Source organism: Nomia melanderi, chromosome 2 (genome assembly GCF_051020985.1).
Source record: "Nomia melanderi isolate GNS246 chromosome 2, iyNomMela1, whole genome shotgun sequence".
NCBI classification, from domain to species: domain Eukaryota; kingdom Metazoa; phylum Arthropoda; class Insecta; order Hymenoptera; family Halictidae; genus Nomia; species Nomia melanderi.
In genome coordinates, this window is record NC_135000.1 from 1,975,681 (window position 1) to 2,000,696 (window position 25,016).

The 25,016-nt window shown below is 39.1% G+C and overlaps 1 protein-coding gene across 6 annotated transcripts in view; it reads right to left on the minus strand.

The window, feature by feature from the left end:
• LOC116425970 (uncharacterized) overlaps positions 1-25,016 on the minus strand; it is a 151,044-nt gene that overhangs the window by 93,642 nt on the left and 32,386 nt on the right. For all 6 annotated transcript variants that reach the window (XM_076374499.1, XM_076374501.1, XM_076374496.1 and 3 more), the window contains exons 3-4: positions 10,973-12,262; positions 74-219 (exon numbers count right to left, since the gene is read on the minus strand). In XM_076374499.1, the coding sequence (XP_076230614.1) occupies positions 74-219; positions 10,973-12,262 (1,436 nt within the window). The remainder of the gene's footprint in view (positions 1-73; positions 220-10,972; positions 12,263-25,016) is intronic.

Genomic DNA, 25,016 nt, shown 5'->3' on the forward strand with positions numbered 1-25,016 from the left:
CAACTCCGACTCTCGACAGGCAGTCGAGAAATAAATATATAAGTAAATAAAGTGATTCGGCTTAGGTACTTACCAGGCGCCGTTTCGGTTTGATGAGTGGTCGGTTCTGGCCGTTCATCTTGTAGTAAAGTCCGCAGGCGTTGCAGAGATAATGTCCGGTCCCGTCCCGTCTCCAGAGCGGCGTCGAGGTCGCGCCGCAGTTCACACACTCGCGGCCCTCTATCGGAATCGTATCGGGGAAACAAAACAGATTTCGTTAGCGGACTCGTCGAGCTGGTTCGAGAGCAGAAAGCTACGCTCCTATTGGACCACCGAACCGCCCCGAATCCCCCTTCGAAGCCAGACAAATCCCCAATAAACTGGCTAACCGGGAAACTGGTCGAAACAGAGAAATAAAAGTTGTGTGACCTTGTTCCGCGAGAAAATTGAAAACATTCGATTACTCGATTATTTCAATATTCCCTATATTCAACAATTAAACCACATTCATTATCATGTTCAAAATGATTTGTAGCAATGGAATTATTGATATGGTTATTTTCAAAACGATTTTTAAAACTCGATTTTGAATATTCTTACTGGTCGTGCAAAAGTACGTTTCAAAATTTTAAGAATAATTTTATTTTCTGAATTTCAACGTTTTTCATTGACTTTCCTAGTGTTTCTATAATAATTATAAAATTAATTATAGAAAAGGTCGAGGAAGATGAAATGTAGAAAATAAGTGTAAGAATTTTGAAAAGTATCTTTCGTCGGACTCAGTAGAAATAGTGTTGTTCGATGTAATCACAGAGAACGTTGGTTTCTCCATTATTTTCTCGTCAACCAAATTTTATTCTCTCCTCCCAATTTCTCTCTATTTTTCTATAGAATCATCCCTTCATTTGGGAGTGATTATAATTCACAAGACTCCCTGCGTATTCTTAACCCACTTAAACCCGTCAGAGGATTTCCGGTCGATTCAGTGCTCCTAGCGGAAAAATCGCTGCCGCGTCGGCTCTTCTGCGAATAATATAAAACTCTTGATAAATCTCCGACATAAAGAAACAACACTTACAAAAACAAATGTAAGTTCCCAATTGGTTCGTATTTAAATTCTTTCAAGCTGTTTGAACTGGTAGATGCGTGAAACGAATAAAAGAGGAGCCGGCGCGTCCGCGACGATCGGTACACATTTACAAAGTTCGGTGAGAGGAAACTCAGTTCGCATGCAGTTGCAGACATACCATACCAAGCGATTACCAGAGCAAAAGCAGAGTCTCTTTAGGACCGTGGGCCGTTCGAAGGACTCGTGGATCGAACACGATCGTCCGATAGCGGCTCGTTAGTTAAACAGCGAGGACAAGTTTTCAGAGATAGTCGGGGAGACAGAATGGGGGGTGGGGAGAAGAGAAGACCTGGCGTATCGTTAGTCTACCCTCCACCAACAGGATAACGAGCCGAAATTTTCAGACCATCCTTCTCGTTCTCGTCGGGCGTGGACAGAAACTCGTCGCCTTTCTCTCGTTTAAACAATCGGGGAATTTTTAACCCACCGGTGGCCGGGTCTGCTCGGACCAGGTTTTTAAATACCACACTTTGTTCATTCTTTGTAGCCTAATTTTCGTTGTTAGCTGATTGTATTTCCGATGGTCGGGTCTGTTCGGACCCGGTTTTTTAATAATACACTTTGTGAATCTTTTATACGTTGGTTTTAATTGCTTCCTAATTGTATTGGGTTTTATTGGATTTTCAGTTGTTAGTTAATTATACTAGGTTGTATTGGATCTTCTGTTCGGATCTAATCTTCAAATATTAGGTTCTGGTTGTTGGTTTCTAGTAGGTGACATCAGCTGTTGAATTATATTAAGTTTAACACCTTCCCCCATGATTCCTTTTACGAATTATTGTTATGACTATTGTGTTATCAATAATTCGCTAGAAAACGAGAGAAGTAAAGTGAGAGAAGAATAGTATTTTATTTGAACACGAGATAATTGAATGACATTTGTAATTGTTAAACTATATTTGAAAGTTTCGTCGCGATATCATGAGGCAAGGAGTTTATAAGCAAATCTAGAAAATGTATTTAGGAAAATTTGTAAATAAAAATTTTGATAATTCTAAGCATACCTATAAATTCATCAAAAACAGCTTCGTGAGTTAATTGCACACTTGATTTTGCCATAGTTTCAGCGATTCTTGGTAATTCACTTGAAAAAGGCGTCGAATTTCTATTCCATCGGGTATTATAATACCTACAAACTTGTTTTATATTCTCCGACCAATCGAATACCCATTAGAATACAAACAAATTCAATTGTATTAGCATACAAAACTAACTCTCAAAATTAATAGAAGTTTCCTAACTAATTTCGGTCTGAAAACACTCGGCGAGGAGCACGGACAGGCAGGGAAGGATCTATTTCTTTATTCTCGGATTCGACATTTTACGAGTCGTGAAATCCGCGTCTCGTCCTTCGAGCTGCATCCTCCTCGGAATCTGCGCCACCGATCGGTGGCCATTTTTACTGGAAAAGATTCCTGTATAGACTGCGGCGGAGTTCATCTCGGACCGGGAGGAACGAGATATCGCTGTTCAGCGCTGACAGTAAGCAAATGAACCAAACGAACAATCAGCATAAAAAAAATCTCAAATTTTCATTCACGAAACACAAGCTTTATACCACATCTCCATTTTCATCTTGCCAAATGATATACTCGTAATATTCATGATTCTGTCATAGTTATATATATTTATTATTAATATTACTAACTGTTAATACCATTAATACGTAGGTACTTCCAAAAATATAAATCTCAAATCTCATTTCCTTTATTTCCTTTTTAAATGAAAACTTTCCACTTTTTCGTCGCTGTCAGTGCCGAGCAGCGATACATTTTCCTTCGAACGCGATCGACGTGGCCGAAACGGTCGCGGCGTGGGGACAGATTGGTAAAGAAACCGGGGAAACGCAAGATTTTTGCCCGACCTCCCCGAAAACCGAGAAAGCGCGGCCGGGAACCGAAAGCAAGTCACTGGCGCGGATTTTCGACGGGAACAGAGAAACGGGCCGCGTCATTTCGCCGCGCCACTTTTGCCGTAAACGGATGAATTATGATCCAGGACGAGGAATCCAGCGTTCCGTCACGAATTCGGGCATTGACGGCGATCTTCTTTTTGACCGCGCGAACGCGATCGCGCCACTTGATGCCTGCCTCGAATTAAAAACCGCGGGAACCGCAGGAGGAAAGCGAAGCTCGCTAACGACGCTTCTTTTAATTAACCCCTCGAATTTTGCTGGTAAACATTTTTTGCACCATTTTTTTAAATGAACTTCTAATTGTTTTCGTTGAGAATTTCGATGACAATGGAAGGAGGAAGAATTCATTGAATGTTGTTTGCAAATTTTGTTGTGAGATTGAATAATTTCATATTTCTTTCAATTAACTCTCTGAATTTTGTTGGTAGATATGTTTTTTTTACCATTTTTTGAAGTAAATTTTTAATTGCAATTGTTCATTTTAGTAAGAATTTTGATGAAAATGAAAGGAAAAAGAATTAATTGAATCTTGTTTGCTAATTTTGTTGCGACATTGGATCGTTTTAAACCTCTTTTAGTTGATTCATTGTGCACCGAACGAATTTTTAAGTGAATTTCTAATTAGGAGTGTTGTAATTGCCCATATTTTTGAGGATCTCGTTAAAAATGGATATCAGTTAAATTACTTTGTGCATCTCATCGTGAGATTGATTAACTTCGAATTTCTCTTGATTAATTCCCAGAATTTTAAAGAAACTTTCTTTCATCGACAAATATTGTTTTACCACATTTTGAACAGAATTTATAATTAGAAATACCTTAATTGTCGATCATTTTGATAATCTTGTTGAAAAGGTACGAAGAAAGGTCAACTAAATCATTTTCCCAAATCTCGCTGTGAAATCGATCAATTTCGAATTTCTCTTAATTTATAATCTGAAATTTCTATTCGTAGACGTCGATCTTAAACAATTCACTAAACAGAAAATTGTTATTTTTCAATTATCATGTTTGAAGACGAATAGATAAACGAAATAAATGATAAAAATAATTGCATAAAAATTACAGTTATTTAGATAGCGGATGGTTATGTAAAATGAATATCATCCAAATGAGTGTAAAGAAACAAGTGTTGAGTAGAAACTAGTTTCTTCTTGTAAGAATCTTAAGTAACCTCAAAAGCTGTTTAATTAATTCAAAATTCATTCATTATGATAATTGCGTAATTTTCCTCTGTTCTGCAATATTTTAACATTAATTTCAACAGAAATTCATCGATCTACCTTAATTCTTTCGAAAGTTCTTTGATTGTAACACAGAAATGACTGAATCTTCCCAACGTGCATCGCGAGTAAAGAAATATATAAGTAACTATCATAAGTGCGTAAAACTCAAGAAAAAGAAAAAGAAAGTTCTTGCCATAATGAATTTACATATGCTCAAAATTATATCTAACATCTTTTTTCTCCCTTTTTTTTCTCTCCCTTTTTTGATTCTCAATAACACTAAAAGGTAGTCTAATAAATTTCTACGAGCACTAGTTCACAAATAATAATTAGGATATGTTATTCAATATAATTTGCTGATTTAAGATTGTAATTGCAATTAGTATTGGAAGTTTAATTAACAAATCTTTAGGCATTGAATATTAATCTTCAATAAATTATTCAGTAATTATCAATAAATAACGTACACATAAAAACGAAGGTGAATACTTATAAACATTAACTACGAATAAAAGTAAATGCCAGATTTTTTATACTATTAATGTATTATATTCCAACTTATTAAAAATCAGCAGAAATTAAAACAACCGATTACTATTATTGAAATTAAAGTACCATTAATTTGATGCGTAGTAAATAATAATATATACACATGAAGTTTAAGTATTCACCAAAAAATTCAAGAAACTCTTGATTCTTTGTACATATAGAAATAAGTAGCTAGAAAATCTCTGCCAAAATCTAATGCCTTTTCTTATGTATGCGACTCAATGTGTGACCATCTTTTACATCAATTTATAATCCATATATCCAACATTTTCGCGTTTCAGGTTAATTCAATCGACCACTGTATTATTTACTCGATATACCACGATGAAAGATAATTCAAAACGCAAGGAACTATCAAGAATGCCGACTCTAAAACTCCTTACAAAAACATTCTCAAATTTCTCAACCATATCAATATATGTTATCTAAGTTAACAGTGATCCTCTATGTAAATTGTACCAAGTATTCGCTAACAACCTACATTAATGCAACTTCAGAAATAAAAGAAAAAAAAGAGAGAAAATTGAAATTATACATTAGACACGTTAAGTACCATTTTTGGTACCAATTTTATAAAAACAGCTTCTTCAATTCCATTCACAACCGTCCTTGCTATGATATCCTCGCCATTCGTAATTGACCCAACGGTAATCAATAAATTACAAATAAGCCTACAAGTTGATACAACGCAACTTGAAAAATAAAAGGAAAGAAAAAAAATGCCTTGAATCCTCTAAAACCGACGAGCCTCGAACGCGAATGGCCCCTTGAACAGGCCTGATATCCGCTGAATCGTCTGGCTTCGCCGCGCGGCGAGCGTGTGTCGTAAGTCGATTTAATTAGCGGACTTCCACGCCGCGAAGCCGGGCCATTGTTCCCGGAATTAGGATTTTTACCACGCCGTCCTCGCCGCAGACCGACCATTATTACCGCAATCAACGTATCCGGCATTTTTCAACCGCGGCACCGCGTCGTCCCATTCCCGTCCCCTCCCGCGCCCGCCATTTTTCATTTCTCCCTCTTCGTTCGTCGCCCGATCCGTTCGTTCCCTTTGTTCCCATCCATCCCGCATCGATTTCCCACCCCCGCTCGCGCCAGTGACGTTCGATAATCGAACGGCCGTCCGGACGAAGAGTTTCGTGAAAACGAAGCGATTTGCAGTTAATGCGTTGACTGGCAAATAAACATTTGTCAAAATTCCTATGTAGTCGGGGCAGTTCTCTTAACCAGTTAACTGTGTTCGACAAGTGTACACGTCATCTTAAAACGCAAAATGGCACGAATCCTTTCAATGATCAATTATTCATTTTTTTCAGATGAACGCGTAATTCTTCTTCGTTTCGCTGTAGTTTTTCGTTAGAATATGTTATAGATACATTTGCCCTGCGTTCGGTGAGTATACAGTTTATTATTTGATTTTCTTGCGTGCACAATGAGAGATTTTTCAAACTAAATACCACAGTTAACTGGTTAACACTAGATTTATGTTAATTCTTGTTCCTAGGAAACTGCATGGTCGTTCATGTAGATCGCCGAACTATAACTTCAAAACTAGAGAACTGCAACGCGTAATAGTCTAACTGCACGAATCGAAATCAACTTAAACTGTTACCAAATAATGTTTAGAAAATTCAATATCTGTGAAATTTTAAGATTCTTCGTGATGACTGCTCTGCTGTGTTTATTATATCTCATATGTCCAAAATTCGGATCAATCGATATGTTACCAAGGAAATTAATGCTTAAGTATATGAAAAAACGGTGTCAGAACTTTTTGTAAATAATTTGTATATTGATGAGAAAAATAATGACATTTGATATGCTTTCTGTATTTACATTTGCCACAAAGTGTATAGATCACTGAGAAATGGTACTTTTTCATTTTGATCATTTGAAATTGATACAAAAATTGTCTGTCTTTGATAAGTTCGTTTCTATGACTTCTGAAATATTTTGGTAAAATGTATTTTTCTCGAAAATTGTTGCTGCTCTATAGTTCACGAATTCCGAAAAACGAAGAATCTTGGTTTCATAAATTGTTTAATAAGAACCGGATTTTGTTGGACATGAGACAGAAAAGCTAAGAGTGCAATTGTTACGAAAAATTATGAATTTGAACTTAGAACCAGTACGACTAGTTCATTATTTCCTTATCTTCCTCGTAAATACTCGAAATAAACTTCACAAAATTATAAATCTCAAAGAAATTCGGTTCACCGAATAGACCACTAACTAACTTGACAATTAACTTCAAATCTAGTAAAAAGGTCAAGTGGTTTCGACCTACGAAAAATAAATTTGATATTCGTTGTTATTCGTTTTCATGTTTTCCCGAAACGTTTCGCGATCCCAGACGGCCGTTCGATCGGGATCATCTCGCGATCGGCGCCGTCCCCGTAAGAGAATCACGAAAAAATCGTTCGGTCCGTGGACTCGTCCCGAGAGGGAGATTCGCTGTGACATAACCAAAAAACGGCAGCATGTTAGCCACACCACATCGAGAAAAAGAAAAAACCAAAAAGAAAAGGTACGTGTGTGTGCTCTTTCGCGCTTGCTCAGACGCGTGTGTGTTACACCTGTGTATTTATAAACGTACGAATATATAGACATATATACAGGGTGTTGAAATAGTAAAGGGTTCGATGCTGGAAAGGCTTACAGCTACTTACTATGAGAAGGGAAAATTTGTCTGATCGACCTTGATGCTAAAAGCGATGCTTTCAATGGAGAATTTACTTTCGTTGTTCGTTAGCGTTTGATTTTTATAATGAATATAGGAATATAAAATATAATAAATATTGAATGTACAATTAAAAGAAAAACACAAGAAAGTTCGAAGCAACAATTCGTTTTCAATCATCAATGATTATTTGATAAATATGATATAAATCTTCATTAATTTATCAATGATTTAGTAATTTCCTTTTTCTAACGTAACAAATAGAAAATAATAAAAGTTGACTTTTTCATTGAAATAATTGCTTTTAAGAGACGTATCGATCATTTTCTACTTCTCTCGGTGAGCACTGTAAGCTCTTCGAGTATGGAAACCTTTTTTTAACATCCTGTATATCTAGACAGAGAGAAGAAAGTAGATATATATAAAATCTGTAGATGGACCGTTTGTTCCGAAAGTGCTGTAAATCTGTTTCTCGAAAAAACTCAAAAGACAGAAAGTTACATACGCATTCGCATGATTTCTCGAAGATTCAAAAAGATCTCAGGAAGATTTCATTAAATTGAAATTTCGCTTACAAATGAAACTGTATAATCATTCATTTCGAGCCTGCAAAATAACGGTCCACTCGATTTAAAAAAAAAAACTATGTCAATAATAAAATTACTTCTATTCATTTCTATAATGAATGTTTGAAGTACTGAACTTTTTTATTCGAATCTTCAAAGTGAAAACAATCAGTTTTACTCCTCTTTCAAAATAAATGGTCCACATACGAAAGAAGTGTGTGTTGCGCACCCTGTATACACGGTTACTTGTAAAAATTATCCACCGACTTATACATTTCGCGTATTCAACTAACATAAAAATTGGACTTGACGTCTTCAGTTCGCATGTATTAAATAAAAGTACATTTAACAAAAAAATCACTTAATTATCAAGTAGCTTTATGGTTCAAAATCAAAAATCCACTGAAAAATTTATTAAAAACGTGTGGATAATTTAAATTACAGGTAGTTCACTGAAAAGTCCGTTACTTAATTTCATGAAATACATCGTACATATAGATAGATGGATACTTTCGCGAGTAACGGTAAATCGACGTTGAAACGAGTGTGTGGGGGTGTGTGTGTGGTGCTGTTCACGCTCGACGTTCCCGCGGGTGCCACTCAAAAAACACATGGGTGAGGCAAAAATACAAAAAACTTGGTCTCACGATCATCGGTGTGTGTGTATGTTTGTTTATTTGTTTGTTTGTTTGTTTGTTTGTTTGTTTGCTTGTTTGTTTGTATGCATGTATGTATGTATGTATGTATGTATGCATATGTGTGTGTGTGTCGGTGTCCATGTGTGAGTGTTTGTCTCCCTCTCGTTAAACACTCAGCTCTCGAGGACAAAAACGAAAAAAAAAGAAACATAAACGTGGTGGTGTTCCTCGACGTTTCGATCGACGGAACTGTAAAGCGAAAGACGACCGCCACCGAAAGCTCGACGGGGGGAACGGGGTTGAAACAAAGAAAATTTTTCGGGAGGAACGCGATTCGAGACCTCGCGTGCTCGACGGCTCAATTGCTTCACTATCGAATTAATTGTTTTTCAAATCAGTTGCTTCACTGGTGAATTTCATAAAAAGTTCATTTAATTATTGGTTGAATGGAATATTGAATTTAATTGAAATTAGTTCAAATTAATTTAATTATTGAATGCCCCGAGTTTTCATGTGCATTCAAGTTTTTAAGAATGCGATTGGAAAAGTAGAATAGCGATACAAAATGGTTTTCCTTAAGGGATGTTATAAGGTTAACACTTTCGATAAATGTATAAATATCGTATAAATATTTACTTTTTGATGCGGTAAATTTATAATTGTAAATACGTGTCTACTACTGTCATTTGAAAAGTTACTCTATAAAATTTTTCATATTTCAACGTTTGAAATTGTCCGAGACGTAATGTTAGCATTTTTGAGAAATCCGTTGAACCGTCCAGACATTGGAAGACCGTCGACAACGCGAGATTCGAATCTCAAAAGAAAAAGAAGTTACGGAACGTCAAAGAATCTCAAAAGTGAAACAAGGAAACAGAAAGAAACTCGAAAATGATCGTAGAAGAATTACGGGACGCGGTCGTGTTCCGACGGACACGTGTTCAAATCGATTTCGACCAAAAACTGAAAAATTCATTTTGTCTAATTCATCTGTTAAATTATTTTATCGAAATGATGAAAAGAAATAAAATACAGTAGAACAGCCTATAACGCGACAGGTATGTTCCATGTAACAAGGATATCACATATTATTTAATTATTATTTGAATACTATTTAAAATTTATAAAATTATTATTTTTCACTAGTTTTTCCATCGCGTTACACCAGGTCCTACTGTATCTATAAAAATTTCAAATCTTCCAAAATTCCGCGTCCGGGAACCCGACCGCACAAAATAAAAGAAAATGCAAACCTAGCGCCACAGAAGAAAATACGGTAAGTTGGATAGAGATGGTTCACATTTTCAAAAGTACCATTGTTCCATAATAGAAACAGAAATATATTTATAAAACTGGACGCGTATAAGAATAATAGTTAAATAGATGTCCATAGAAGATTCGATATAGAGGACAACTTTCATCAAGGAACAATGCAACTCATCCTACATTAACACTAAAACTACCAGAAGGGTCAAAATGACTCATTCCTGATGTCTTTTTTTAACAATTATTAAAAAGATTACAGATGTTTCTCTGGAAAATAATTGAAAAAATTGATTTGGCAATACGCAAACTGAAAGATAAATCCATTAACTCCTTGCCTTATAACGTGTCAGACACGCGTTGAAAATTTCAAACCAAATTCGACAAATTTAAGTGTTACTTATTAACTTCTAACATAAATTACGTGTTACTTGTCTATTATTAATCTCTAACCATTAGAGTAAACATAAACACAAAATTAGTAATAAATTTGTTTCTTTTTCTACTAAATTATCATCTACAATGTTGTTTTATCAAGCATACTCGAGGAATAAATCATAAGGCAAGAGGTTAAAGTCCCAATAGACGCACGCTTGAACCTTCTACATCGAAATTCCAAAAAGTCAATTTAACTCGGTAGTTTCAGTGTCAACATCAACAATTCACTCAACACTATCTCAACCAGAGTTCAAATAACCTACTAATTCCCAGTTCAATAAACAGATCTGCGTACGAACTCAATACAACGACCCTCCACTCTCCCGAACAGCGAACCATCTCGAAAAACCACCCTACCAATCCCCGCTAGTAGCGCCAGGTCGGAACCAACCGAAACCGCGGAAACCATGAAACCACAGAGAAAATAGTACAAGAAAAATGCTCGCAGAGCGGAAGAAAACACAAAAGGAACCCAAAAAACAAAACACATCCGACCGTAAAAAGAAGGTGAACCAAAGAACCAAAGAAACATGGAGCCCGAAAAGGGAGAAGACAGGTAAGAGAGGTGTCGGGTAGGCGTGCCGCTTACCGGCGGACGTCCTCGACTTGTTCCTGGGCTTTTGCTGCTGCTGCTGCTGCGCGGACGGCGAACCCGGCGTATTAGCGTGCGCGTGACCGACCAACAACTTCGAGTCGACGTTTACGCCGGCCACGCCGGTCGCGTTCCCGGCCGCCGCCGCCGCCGCCGCAGCCGCGGCCCCGGCGGCGTGGTGTCCGCCGAAGATGCTGGCTACCCCGCCGCCGGCGCCGGCACCGTTGTGCGGGTTGTGCGACGAGGACGACGAGGACGACGAGGTGGCCGCGTGATGATGGTGATGGTGATGGTGGTGGGTGGTACTAGGATACTGCAGGTGCTGGTACATGTTATACGCGTTGCTCGCCGGGTCGTACTGGGACCCGGAATGATGGCTGTTCGAGGCAGCCGCAGCGGCCGCGGCCGCGGCGGCGGCGGCAGCGGCGGCCGCGTAATTGTCCCTGCACGACGGCGAACTCGCACCACCGCCACCACCACCCCCGCCACCGGCCGCCACACCGTTTCCCTGATACGTGGCCTCCTGCTGTTGTTGTTGCTGCTGCTGTTGTTGCTGCTGTTGCTGTTGTTGTTGCTGCTGTTGTTGTTGCTGCTGCTGCTGCGCGGTGCTCGCCTGTTGGCTGCCCGATTGGTTATTACCTTCTCGCTGTTTCACCTGGCCGCTCGCCGTCCCGCCGTTCCCGGTCCCGTTGCCGGCGTTGCCCGCGCCAGTGGTCCCGTTGTGCTGCTGATGCGGCGGGGACGGAGCGCCGTGATGGTGTCCCAGCATCACGCTCGGCTTCACGTCGCACGAGCTGGCTCCCGAGCCGCCCAACGCGTCCTGGTGGTGCATGAACGCGCCCATCACCGCCGCGTGCGCCACTGCCGCTTGGTACTCGCTGCTGGCGCCGCTGCCTAGGCTGGACAAGGGGTTGCTCGCGTTGTTCGCGTTGTTGTTCGCCGCCGAGCTGTTGTTGTTGTTCGTGCTGGACGTGGTGCTGGCCGTGATGCTGTCCGGCGTCGCGTCCTTCGGTGGTGTCGGCGGGAACGAGAATAAGTGGTGGCCACCGGCGCCACCGTGGCTGGATAGGCTACCGGTGCTAGAAGGTAGCGAGCCTAGGGGACTTTGGGGCTTGTCGTCGGCTACGCCACCCCCGCCGGAACCGGCCGTCGTTGGGAACCCCCATGGGGTCTTCGTGGTGTCCGTGCCGCTGCCGGGGAGCCAAGGGTGCAGCACCGAACTGTGGAAGTGCGGACGACAGACCTGGCTCACCGGCCCGCTCGTCACGCCGCTGCTAGACATCCTTGCTGGAACAACGATAGGGCACATGGTGAACGGATTGTAAAGACGTTGCCACTCTGGGGAGGAGTCAGTTGGGGAGTTGCGCGGTTCTTTGATCCCTTGCACTATGAGTTCTTTGTGAACTGGGATCGATGTACTTTGTTATTAACGCTAAAACTACCGAATTAGAAACACATTCGTAACTTAAGTACTTGGAAAATATACAGTCTGGAATGGATCAACTTCATCCGTCCAGTAGTTTTAGTGTTAATAATTTATTGGAAATAAGGGAAAATTCCTTATTCTATGTCAACGTGTGCTGTAAGTATGTAATCATTAATGACAGGAATGATATGTCATTTGCATTCAAACGGGGAGGATTTCGAACGGAGCTTGAGAAGTATGAATATTACTGAATTCTTTTGAATTTAAGTTAAATGTTATTCCTCTGTAATCAATTTTTATATTTTATTTCTTGCGATATACTTTATTATTATAAAATTATCGTTGTTACGTAGCAGAAAATAAATATGAAAAATATGAATGCATGCAAAATCTCTGTGAAGATTCCACTAAGAACAATTGCAAATGTAAATATATGAAAATCTGAATAAGATCCAGCCATCTCACCCAAAAGTACGTTAAATATAGTAGACGTGTAAGGTAGACCAAGCTGAATCGGAAGGAAATTAGAATCTGTTCTACATTTGTTATACTATATTTGTCACTTCTTGTTTCTTATTCGTTGTAGAAAGATTTCAAAATTCTTTTCTACTTTCTACTATTAATAATCAAGTATTTTTATTTGTTTACTATCGAATAAAAGGTGATCCGGTTCAACTCGATCTACCCTAACGCGGTTGACCCCTTGCACGGCTATTTAGCCGGGCAAATCCAAGCCATAATTGTAGCGATCGACGCTGGCCAAAGTGGCAGAGGAAAGCCACAGAAGGGGTAGAGAATGACGCTTTTAGACCACAAGTATCACTCGTGACATTAATGTTTGGTCTGAAATTGACTTCTGAAAGTGTCCTCGAGTCTCACTCGTGACATTCATGTTTAGCCTGAAATTGACTTCTGAAAGTATCCTCGAGCCTCATTTGTGACATTTGTATTTAATCTTAGAGTGTAATGACGAGTGAGACTCATTAACCTAGTGTAGAGGATTAGGTTTTCTATTAATTTCATCTCGTGGGTTGATCACGCTACTGTCTTCCAACATGTTAGCGTCTGCAACAACCATTTTTTTGGACCTATCTTTCATAGTCTTCTAACCTCAAAGTTTTTACTTTGGCACTGACAGTTTAAGTACACTAGAACCCAAGACTTCCGCATTTATTTCAAAGCGGAACAATCAGGTTTGATAATTAAGATTGAGTAGAAAACTAAATATTTCTTCCTAATTTTCTCGTGATGAAAATTTTAAATTGAATCCGACAAATCTGCCATTTATTAATTTTTAACAAAAGATCTAGTATTTAGCACAGTTGAGAAATAAATCATAGGGCAAGCGGTTAATCGTAGAATTTAATTAAAAGAATCTCTAACAATGCTCGCAATAAAATCAAATAACGAGTATACTCAAACGCATTCCAAATGCATCTACAATATATCCCAACAAAAACCTAAAGCAGAACGAAGAATTACATGTTTATATGTAAAAATAAGTAATCGATCGTTTAAAGAATCAGCATCACTTCGATTTTAAGATGACGTGTACACTCGTCGAACGCAGTTAACTGGTCAGACGCCTTTCAGCTCTAACGAAACAACTAACCGCAGTCCACTAGCCCTCATTACGAAACAATTCTTAATCCTTTATCTCCCCTGCCAGGGAATACTCTGATCGCCGTATCGGTAGCCATCGCGCGTCGTTAAGCATAATGTACCGGGTCGGTCAAAAAATCCACTGCTTCTCCTATCAGCGTTAAATCGTGCGCGTAACGATCGCACACGGTGCACTCGTTTCACGCGTATTCTTCCTTTGCGCTCTGCCGAACGGTGCTAACCACCCGATAAATATTATTATTATTATCATTATCATTATTATTGCGTGTCCTTGTCCGCTTTCCCTCGGTCCCGGGAACCGGTATACGGCGTGTAACGGTCGATGAGTCGCGACGAGCGCCGCGGCGCACGTCCGAACATGGAGATCGCGGACCAGCGGAAAGAGGATCTTGTAACGGCGATCGTTACCAGGCCGAACCAGGGAACCTGATTCGTGCGTGCGCAGAATGATCGGCTTTTACGCCGATCGTAAAGCCACCTAATTGCAGGAGACATCTTAATTAAGCGCGAGAGGCAGCCCTCTAGCCTCGGGTCGAGCGCCAGCTATTATTCCGCCCCCACCGCGCCACCCTCACGGATTAATCTCTCGAGACTCCGCCTACGATTCAGAATTTCCGATTTCTTCGTGGATTCGTCGGTGAATCTTGAATTTATGGTTTGCTTTTATTGTTTATTTCATATTTTGTGTTCCCATCGGTACCCTCGGTAGTCGTTTGATCTATCGAAACTTCGCCGACGTTTCAGAATGTTCAATATTTTCGTGAATCTTGGATTTATGGGTAACGGAATTTAACCTTTACCACAATATTTTTTATTGTAAATATACATTGTCCTAGACGAAATATTGACAGTGTTAACTTTTTGAATGAATTAAGGGATATAACTATTTAGTTTTATATGTCATGTGCTGACATTTCGGTCAATGTTTAATATTGAATTTTTTATTTTAGTGCTTCGTTGTGATTGGATCAATGGCGACCAAGAGTCGAATGTCGAGTGTAAAGAGTTTGAGTATAAATAATAATAACATCAATAATGAATAATAATAATAAATAATAATAATAGTAATAGTAATATTAATAATAATTAATAATAATAGTATTCATATCTCTATTTTTATTTTCATTTCCATTTCCATCTCAATTTCTATTTACACCTCTACTGAAATTTCCAGAACCTCAACAGATTAAAATCAAACTGTCCATCGATAACCCATCCCTTTACTCTCAACTCTCAACTTTCCTCCTCCCAATTACACGCTCCAGACCTCTCCGCGCCGGGGCCGAACGTGTTCCCCCTCCCGCCGAGCAAAAACGGGGAGCCAAAGGAGAATTAAAAAAAGAAACGGGCGAAACGGCCACTTCGCACTCTATCCGCGGTAAAAAACTTCCTCCTCGCTGAAGGATATTTATCACTGTTCTCCCGCCCTTCGCTTTTTCCCCTGGTTCGCTGTAGAAGAACTTTTCCCACCCCCGTCCGCCGCGTTTCTCTTCGCTGGCGAACGTTCTCGCGTCCGTTATCTCGACGATATTGCTGAAATTGTTTCGGCCAAGGCTGGAGGAGGGCGGCACGGCGGGGAGAAGAGATTCATGGGCAGTTTTCTTCGCGGCGAATTTATAAAACCCATCTGCGGAACGATCGCGATCCATAAATCGCGGGCCTTATGATCGCCGGTCGTTGAACGTGGCACGCGCGCCGCCAGTAAATTTTCGAGAGCTGGCTGGCGCGTCTGAAAACGGCGAAAAACGTCGCGTAAGGAACGAACTTTAGTTTTTGGTCCTTAGGACTGTTGTCAGTGCAATTTGGTAGCGTGAATAAATAGCTTGATGTGTTAGTTATACTCCTTCGCGCTCGATTTATTGTCAACGTTGTTGGGTGTAAACTTGTATTTATTTTTCGGTAAATGAATTAAAGTAATTCACTACGGTAGAATTCAACGTTTCATATTTGTTTTATTTATTATTATTATAATCAGATTTAATCTTTATGATCTTTTACAGTGTGTACTTTTTTTAAACGAATCCTATAATAAACTTGTATTGGCATCTCGAGTGCAAATTCTCGTATTGGCATCTCGAGTGCAAATTCTCGTATTGACATACGAGTGCAAAATGTTAAGATACTATTTAGTAAACGTAGATATTACTGAATTCCTTTGAATTCTAATTAAATATTATTCTTGTGTTTATAATACTGTGGAGCAAAGGTGATGTAGAATATGCTTACAATTTTGTTCTGTTCTTCAAAAATTATTAGTGATAAAGCATATAGTTTTGTTGGTCATAGTTGAGAAAGAAAAACGCTTTTTCCTAATAAATACTATTAAACGCATTACACGGTGAATGTTCCCTATATTTCTTTCGTGTCGTGTTTATTTTCTGCAATATTGCATTTTTCAAGTAAGGCAGTCCTTAAAAAGCCTATTGATAGTGATCTGGTGAACACAGTACTCAGGAGTTCTCTTCTTTTATTATTTTACTGGTTTGTTGCGGTGCTTTACGCACGGAAACTGGATTATTTCATTTAATTTCATTTATTCGTTGGAAAGATATTTTATACATACAGTAGACTGTGTTATAATCGTAGTATTACAAGTGCTTAGGTAAATGCACTTAGAACTACAACAGTTATAGTACAACAGTTAACGAGATGGAAGAATTATACGAATAACGAGTAAACATTTATTTAAGTCGATTCTGCAGGAAGCCACGTAACAATTCGAAAGGAATTCTGAACTGTTGTTTAGAAAGAATAAATTACTTGATTATTTCAACCCTCTACTCTGCAAAGGCGTCGCAACAGTGACATGCATATTTTATTAACTATTATTAACCGTTATTTCACTTGCAAAAATAATATTCTTTACAACAAAAGTTCCAATAGTAAAAGAAAAATAAACCAAATTTGTATTTTAACACAGATGCTTTCGAACTACTCTTAAAATTTGAATTATTATATAATTTCTTAGTTTCTAAAAACGATATGCTGAAAACAGCTTGGAAATATTGGTAAGTCTGAATGCCTTCCGTTCTTTCATAAAACGAAGTTTTCAACAAAATCAGTGAAAGAAACTTAAATAAAAGCAAAGACAAAAACTGATAAACTTATTACTCGGACAATATAAGAATTGACAGAAAGTTAAATGGACGAAAGAAAATACAGACTTCCGACTTTCAGTGAAAGACAACCAAAGGTTTCCAACACAGCGACAGACCGCTTTTCCTCTCGATTTTCTCGGCCGATCGGCCTGACTCCAGAAACCGGGACATGACCCAGCCACGCTCGCGAAACGAAACGAAACGAAACGCGATCGCGGAACGATAAAACGATCCCTCTCGAGGGGATCTACGCGCGCGATCTAGATCGCGGCCGGCCCGTTCGATCGGTTACTCGATCGCGACGAGCCGGCCAGACGGCCGGCCGGTACGCCCACGCGCGCTGAAAATATTCGATCCAATAAGTTACAGCGCGCCGCGCGCGCAGCATTCCGACCGGTTCATATACCGAGATAATTGACTCGTCTCGCGGCAGATCGAGCCGAGCGATACCAAGCGCGACGGATTTCGCGATTCCGCTTCCGAGGATTCCGTTCAGAGAGAACGGGGCGAAGAAAGAGAGAAGCAGACGTTAAATTCTGGTACAATGATTCTCTTGGTGTGCCTTTGAAAATTCTTCTTGATATGTTATTGTTCATATGTTACATTTTTATTATTTTGGAATAATTAAGAAAGAGAGGGAGAGAGAGACAGAGAAAGAAAAGGGAGAGAGACAGGTAACTTTTGGTATAATGATATTTTTGGTATGCCTTTGAAAACTGCTGTTGATGTGTTATTGTTCATATGTTAAATTTTAATTGTTTGGGAATAAATAAGAAAGAGATACAGAGAGAGGCAGCTGGAAAATTTTGGTATAATGATTTTTTGATGAGACTATAAAAATTGCTATTGATATATTGTTCTTATGTTACTTTTAAATTGCTTGGAAATAATTATAATAAAAGAAGTGTCGACTAAGAATATGTTGAATAAGAATATTTATCCACGTACGTAATTAGACGACGAATCGTTAAATCGTTAATAATTATTACTAGTAATTAATTCTAATAAGATTTCTCTTTGTTATGAAAGAAGAAGTAGTATTATATGAAACATTCGATATTCTCGTGCACATAAATGTTCTAACCCTCGATGTAATGTATTTTTTGTTACGCCTATAAAAATTTCTATCGACATGTTTTCGTGAATGTTATCTTTAAACTATTTAAAAATGATTATAATAAAAAAAGCGTTAACGAATAAAATTACTTAGCAACGTAAGTAACTAGATGAGGATTCGTTAGCATAAAAATAAATAACAAATTAGCATAAAAATGTTTAACATAAAAATTCAGAAATCAATTTTTAAATTTATCTCTCCATCTATAAAAAGATAAACGTTTACAGTTAATAATCTCCCGAACAATAAGAAACATAAAAAAATCAACCGATTTCACTGCTCGAACCGGAGAATTCCTTTCAAACCGTACACTACCCATACAAAAACCAACAAAAACAGAAAAGAAAAATCTTCCAATTTCGACAGGCATGGTTTCCTACGAGAACTCTTGAATTCCCTTTCCCCCGCAGCGGGGCGCGTGGTCTGGCAGAGAAATCGAATGTTATCTCGATTCCGCGGCAAGAGCCGCGCGAAAATTCGTACCGACGAAACGTGCCGTGTACACAGAGGCCGCGTGAATGGCGTTTCCCGGCGATGAATCCTCTCCATTCACGCGGCGCGCCGAAATTTTATCTCGCGACACGCCTCGATTTATCCGCCGTGAATGGGAACTGGACTCGCGGGCCGCGGTATCTCGTGGTATCTCGCCGGATTTGGTCGGCGTTCGACATCAAAGCGGCCACTTCGAATAATTAGCCGCCCGGAGCGTGTATGTATCGCGAGCAGGCGTCGCGCGAGAGTTCAAAGGATTCAAAGAGCGCTTTCAAAGGACGAGGCGGTCGGTAGATAAGAGCGGGGCGGGAGGAGAAGGGGGTAGATCATTGGGAATAGCGGAAAGGGAAGGAGAGAGGTGAAGGGGGAGGTTGACGGAGAAATTTAAGCGTTTGGTTTTCGATTTGTTAGCGATTTTCGAATTGGTTATTTAGTTAGTTATTTAGTTTTTTGATCCCTTGCCTTACGATATCGTGTCACACTCGTGGCGAAAATATCAAATGCAATAGAATTTAAGAAATATAAATACCACTTCATTCTTTCAAGTACGAATTGAATATTATTTTTCTATTATTAATTGTAATGCTTCTGAGTAAACGTAGATATAGAAGAAATGTAGAATTTCCCTCTTTTTCTAATGAATTATGAACAATAAAATGTCTCTGTTCAGCGCAATTGGGAAAGAATCATAAGGCAAGGGGTTAATATTTGGCAACGTAGCTGTAACTAGACGAAGAATCGTTAAATCGGTAATAAAAACATCGTTACTATTAATATTTGTTATAATTATTATTTATTATTATATGTTGTTATTATATTTTTATTAATTCTGGTACCATTTGTTTTCTTTATAAAAGAAGAAAATTTATATTCGTATGAAGATTTTGACTTTTTACATTTGAGATGCTGTCTTCGGCCGACACTTTGTTGAATAAGATTAGGGAATTTAATACCTAGTAATGATTTTTGCGTAATGTGTTAATACATGTAATATTTGAATGAATTGTGTTGTTCTATTTATAGTAAGCCTTCAAGTGAACAGGTTTAATTTAATAGTGGTGTCTTAGAATTTTTGGTTTGTTTTTGTGATTATTATAGAAAAGAAAAGAATTATTCTCACAGTATTCTGTATTCAAATTCGAAAATGTTATTTTACACATTCTGATGAAAAGTAGTGTACACAAAGTAGCGGTAAAAATAGTGTGAAAATTTGTTTTAACACTCGAACTATCTAGTAATCGAATAGCTCTTTTACAATTCCTTGTAAAGCTTAAAAGAATGGGTACATTTGTTAAGATCTGAAGCTTTTCTACAAAAATCCTTAAAATTGTTAGCAACTGTCCCTACTTAAATTAAATTCTATTTAAAGCAGTCTCAATAAATACCTCACCTATAAACTTAATAGCTATCATCATAATTATATACCAATACATATAGCAATCATTAACCGACTAAACAAATAAAGAATTGATTTCCTTTTCTCTTCCGATCACGAATTTTCACCGGCCAAGGTCGCTTTTCATTCAGCCGAGAGATTGCGGGCGTTTCATTCACGAGCCACGCTCGGAGAAAATCGCGCCGGGAAAGGAAATCGGCGTGAACGACGCGCGTTGGTATTCCTGTACAGTCAGACGTTTCTAATCGCATTTTCTAAGGCACCGTCTAATTGTTCTCTTTCTTTCTTTCGTCGAAGAATTTCGAATTTCCCGCGTTTTCTAATACTGCCTAATCTCTCTATCTCTCTCTTTATTACATTGAAAATTTCAAATTTCCTATGTTTTTAAAGGTTTTGCTGTTTATCTCTTTCTAGTCGGAGAACTTTGAAATTCCTTCATTTTATAAAACTTCATTTAAATATTCTTTCTTTTTAGTCAAAGAATTTCAAATTTCCCGTATTTCAACTTATTGCTCTTTCTCTCCGTCTCTCTCTCTCTCTCTCTCTTTCCTCAAACAATTTCGAATTCCCTTAGTGTTCAAAGTTTTTGTCTAATTTCTCTCCCTCCTTCTCTCCTTCCAATGAAAAGATTTGAAATTCCCTCGCTTTCCAATCGTTCCATCCCTCTCTCGTCGAAGAATCCCAAATTTCCCGCGTTTCCTTGGGTGCGACCGTATTCTCGCGGTTCAACGGCCCTGGTCGAAATTTCGTCGGGCGTGCTTATCTTTCATCATTAAAGACGCGTAAAGATCGAGGATAGTAATTCCCGTGGCGAAATAGCACCGCGTCGCACGTCGTAAATCCTCGAATTACCGGGGGAAAATGGAGAAAAGAAAAAAGAACCCGAGGGCCCGTCGCCGAGCCTCGTAATAAGATTCACGGGCGCACACGAAATTCCAGCAGAAAATAACGTCTCATTTGGCCGAGCCGCCACCAGCGACCCCTCTCCCCGTATAATAACATGCAATTTCCCTTCATCGTGCCCCCGGGATCCTCTCGCGTCCCCCAGCGAAAAAGAAATTCCGCTGAACGTCGGTACGTTCCCGTCAAGCGCCGCGAGAACGGTTTTCCCGACGATCGAACTCGACGAACCGACTCGCTTGCAGACTCACAAGCGTTTATTTTATATTAACATCGAATTATGTGACCGATGTTCTCTAAGGGAGCACTGTTTTCTTTTTTATTTGAACTGGTTGTTGAAGAAATAACATGTGAGGCGTTAGAACTCGAACTGATTATGGTATACTGTAACTTGAGGGAATTCGGAGAGTCGAGTTGGTAATAGAGAAAGGGAAATAGTAGTTAGTAAAGAATCGTTTAAGTGTTTTGGTACTAGAATTTGAAGAAATTTGGAATTAGAGTTGGTAGTAAGTAAGGAGAAGTAGTAGTTAGTGGAATAATAGTTAGGAATATTTAAATAATAGTTAGGAAAGAATTATTTGAGTAGTTCAGTATGAAAATCTGAAAATTTCAGAGAGTTGACACTTAACTGGTTCACTGGGCATGTAATTTAACCGAATTTTTCTAGTTTTTGTATCACGAAGTTAATCACTTTGCCAAATGAATGTCGTTTCGGTAAGATTTTCTTTTAAACGAATTATCATGTTTTCCTGGCACTTTCGCGTCAATTTATGTACTTTATATAAAAAGAAGTTCGAGGGAGGATATTGCAACGCCGAAGTTTGAACAACCGCGATATTTCGGCAGGTCACGCGAGGGTTAACCTGTTAACCGGGGAGTTTAGAATACATTGAGGTGAATTGGATCAAAGAATCCAGTCCACATCTGCAATATCGCAAATCATTTCTTATCTCTTATTTGCAAATGAAAAATTAAAGAATTCTTTTTCATTTATTATTACTATTGGATTAACTTCTTTCCATATTACGACTGATTTCATATATTTTTCGTACAATTTTAAAATACTAAAAAGCAAGAATAAAAAAATTGTTACATTTTTTATTCATTTTCGAAAATTAGTTTATAAGGAAAACGACTATAACATAATAATGTTATTTTCCTTTTCTTTACTGTCAACCACAAAGTGATCCAATTTAGCTTACTCTACTCTGTAATTGCACTCATCATTATCTCCGGTTGATTTTTCATTTTCTCGACATTCCAACGTCAAGGATTTACGAAGGACAGTATACAATTTCACTTATTTATTTAAAAATTCAAGATTATAATTTGTGTCTTCTATTCAAACGAAAAACTTTTCTCAGGAAAAATTGAATGTTTGAAAATGAAATGGTATATTCATAATCAAATGTAATCCTGAGTAACGGTTGACTTGAAGTTCGTATACGATGTTGCACACCGACAGAATTTCTGCATTAAGGGGTTAAATTGCGATTATAGCATTCGTGGAATGTAAATTAAATTACAGTCGGATTCCTTGTGACGCAAACCACTTCAATCCGTTTTTATCCCCATCAATTTCAACCCGTGCGTGTTGTTTCGACCCAGCAGCAGCCGTCGCTATAGTCATACGTTACGTCAGGAATGAATTCGGTGCATTTTTCGAATAAATTTCCCGCCTATTTACAAAAAAGGCTTGCGCCGTGTCCGCGCGTCGTTACTTTCGACGCGTTTGTTCCATTCGCGCGACGCAAACGGAGAAATTTGAATTTAAAATGGATTTGTCGGCGATCGATCGAGAAAGGACCGAATTCATTTCTACCCCTATTCTCTTATTCATTCATTTATTCGTCTGTTTATGCATAAAACTCGTTGTACAACTCCTTCTTAACCCGAGGAACGAAAGAAGCGATTTAAATATTAAGGAATTATAACACGGCAATCGTTTAACCGATACCGACACGTAACAAATCACGGTGACCCTTTGATTTACGGTCGAAACCTCCTGCTATATTTATTTCCATAAATAATATTCGTATTCCGAATCTGCCGCGTTCATCGAAACCCTCGAGCGAATAATTGCTTCAATTTTAATCGATCGCCGCCGGTACATTGTGCTCACGCACGAAAAGAATCACGTTACATTCCACGGTGACTCGTAAATTCGCTCGTGAAAGGGTGTCACATTAATTTCGTCTAGCCGCGTGACACAACTACAAGTTCCGCTGATATTATGGAAAACAATATTACGCGAAACGCGAAAAGGATGGATAACAAAGGGGAATAAATACACTTCGCGGAGAACGTACGAGTCATTGCGTGTGCAGACCAAAATGGCCGACTGCCGCGCGAGGGCTAGAAGAATCGCGGAACCAGAAAACGTTCGTTTCTGCGAATGGAAGTTGTGCAGTGAACCTTTCGACTTTCAAATCATTTCTTTTCGACGTTGAAAGTCGACTTCGCGTATTGGCACTATAATTTTGCCGTAGGCAGCTGTTTGAATGGTTATCTCACGTTTAATCGATAAAAGTTTCATACTGGAAGTTAGTAAAATGGAATTTCATCATTTTTAAGTAGAATTAATCAAAATTAAAGTGGAAGTTGGAAATAGTTCTTGTAACTAACTTCATTCGAAGTTTGATCAGAATCTTTTTTTTGTTTTCTCTTACAAGGGAACGAAGGTTTCTATTCATGCGTATATAAGGTGTTTCGGAAATAGTGCAACAGAGAATTCTTATTTATGTACTAAAGGAAAAGTAGAGAATGTAGAATAATATTTTTTCGTGCGATACTTTGAGGTAATCGCTTTGGCGAGTCTGTTGGGTGCTCGTACTGTTCGATATCAATCGGCCAATATGTCTGTCTGCGACTTAACATTTCTACTTCTTAGGAACATTTCTCTATTTTCTAAGGAAGTATTAGTTTCAGAGAAAGAAGGTTAGATTACGTTAGGATTGCTATTGCTTTTCCTGAAATATTTATTGAAGAAATCGTTACGCGTTGATTACAGATCTTCAATAAACTGTTCAATAATTATTTCTCGAAGATTTCTATCTGTCAAAACTTCTTCCCCACAACTTTGTTCCCCTTGCTCTAACTATATATATATACAGAAATGTTTCCAATAAATTTCGTATCATCCCTTTATGGTCGCATTCCTTTTCCGTACAAACCAAGGTCATGACGCTCTAAATTTTAAACAAATGTAATACAATAATAAATCCTTACTTCACATAAATTATTTTTCAATAATAATATAAATTTTAATTATCTCCATTTTACGGAACATTGAAAGTGTTCCGTCGAACATAGTCTGCCTTACAGCCGCGAACGGTTAGTCTATCCATTCGGAAACACTTCAAGAATCATATAATCCCCTAAATGTTAACCTATCATCACTTCAACCAAAAAATTCATTCCAACAGAAAAGCCACCATTGAATTTCCAATAATTACCAAACATGACCAAAAACAATTAAAATTCGTTGTACAACACCCTGCACCTCGCCGGCTCGCCAGCTCCCAGCCGAGCAGGTACAGCGTGTTTCGCAAGAGGGCAGAGACAACGAGTCACGAAATTACCGCGTTATCTCGCGGCCGATCGAAAATTTCAACGGTTCCGGCCCCCGTCGCCCCGCCGCCGAGTAACTTACCACCCGTTGCCCCCGCGGGGGTCGGGAAGGGGGTCCGCGGTCGAAGGAGTGCAGCGGCAGCAGCACCGGCAACAACGAGGAGGAAGATTGATCGCGGTGAGGCTGCATCGCGCGGTGGAGTCGCATCTGCCGCGACTCGCTGGTTCCCTCTCGCGGCCCGGGGCGGGGAGGGGGTGGGTGGCTGCACAAGACGAACGGACGGACCGAGAAAGAGACCGGTAGGGCAGGGGGAGGAAGAGAGAGAGAGAGAGAAACTCGGGCTCCGCCTTCGGTTGGCGTGTGCATTTGCGCAAGATGGCGGCGGTCGCGCGTTTTGCGCGACCTGTGCGCGCCGGAC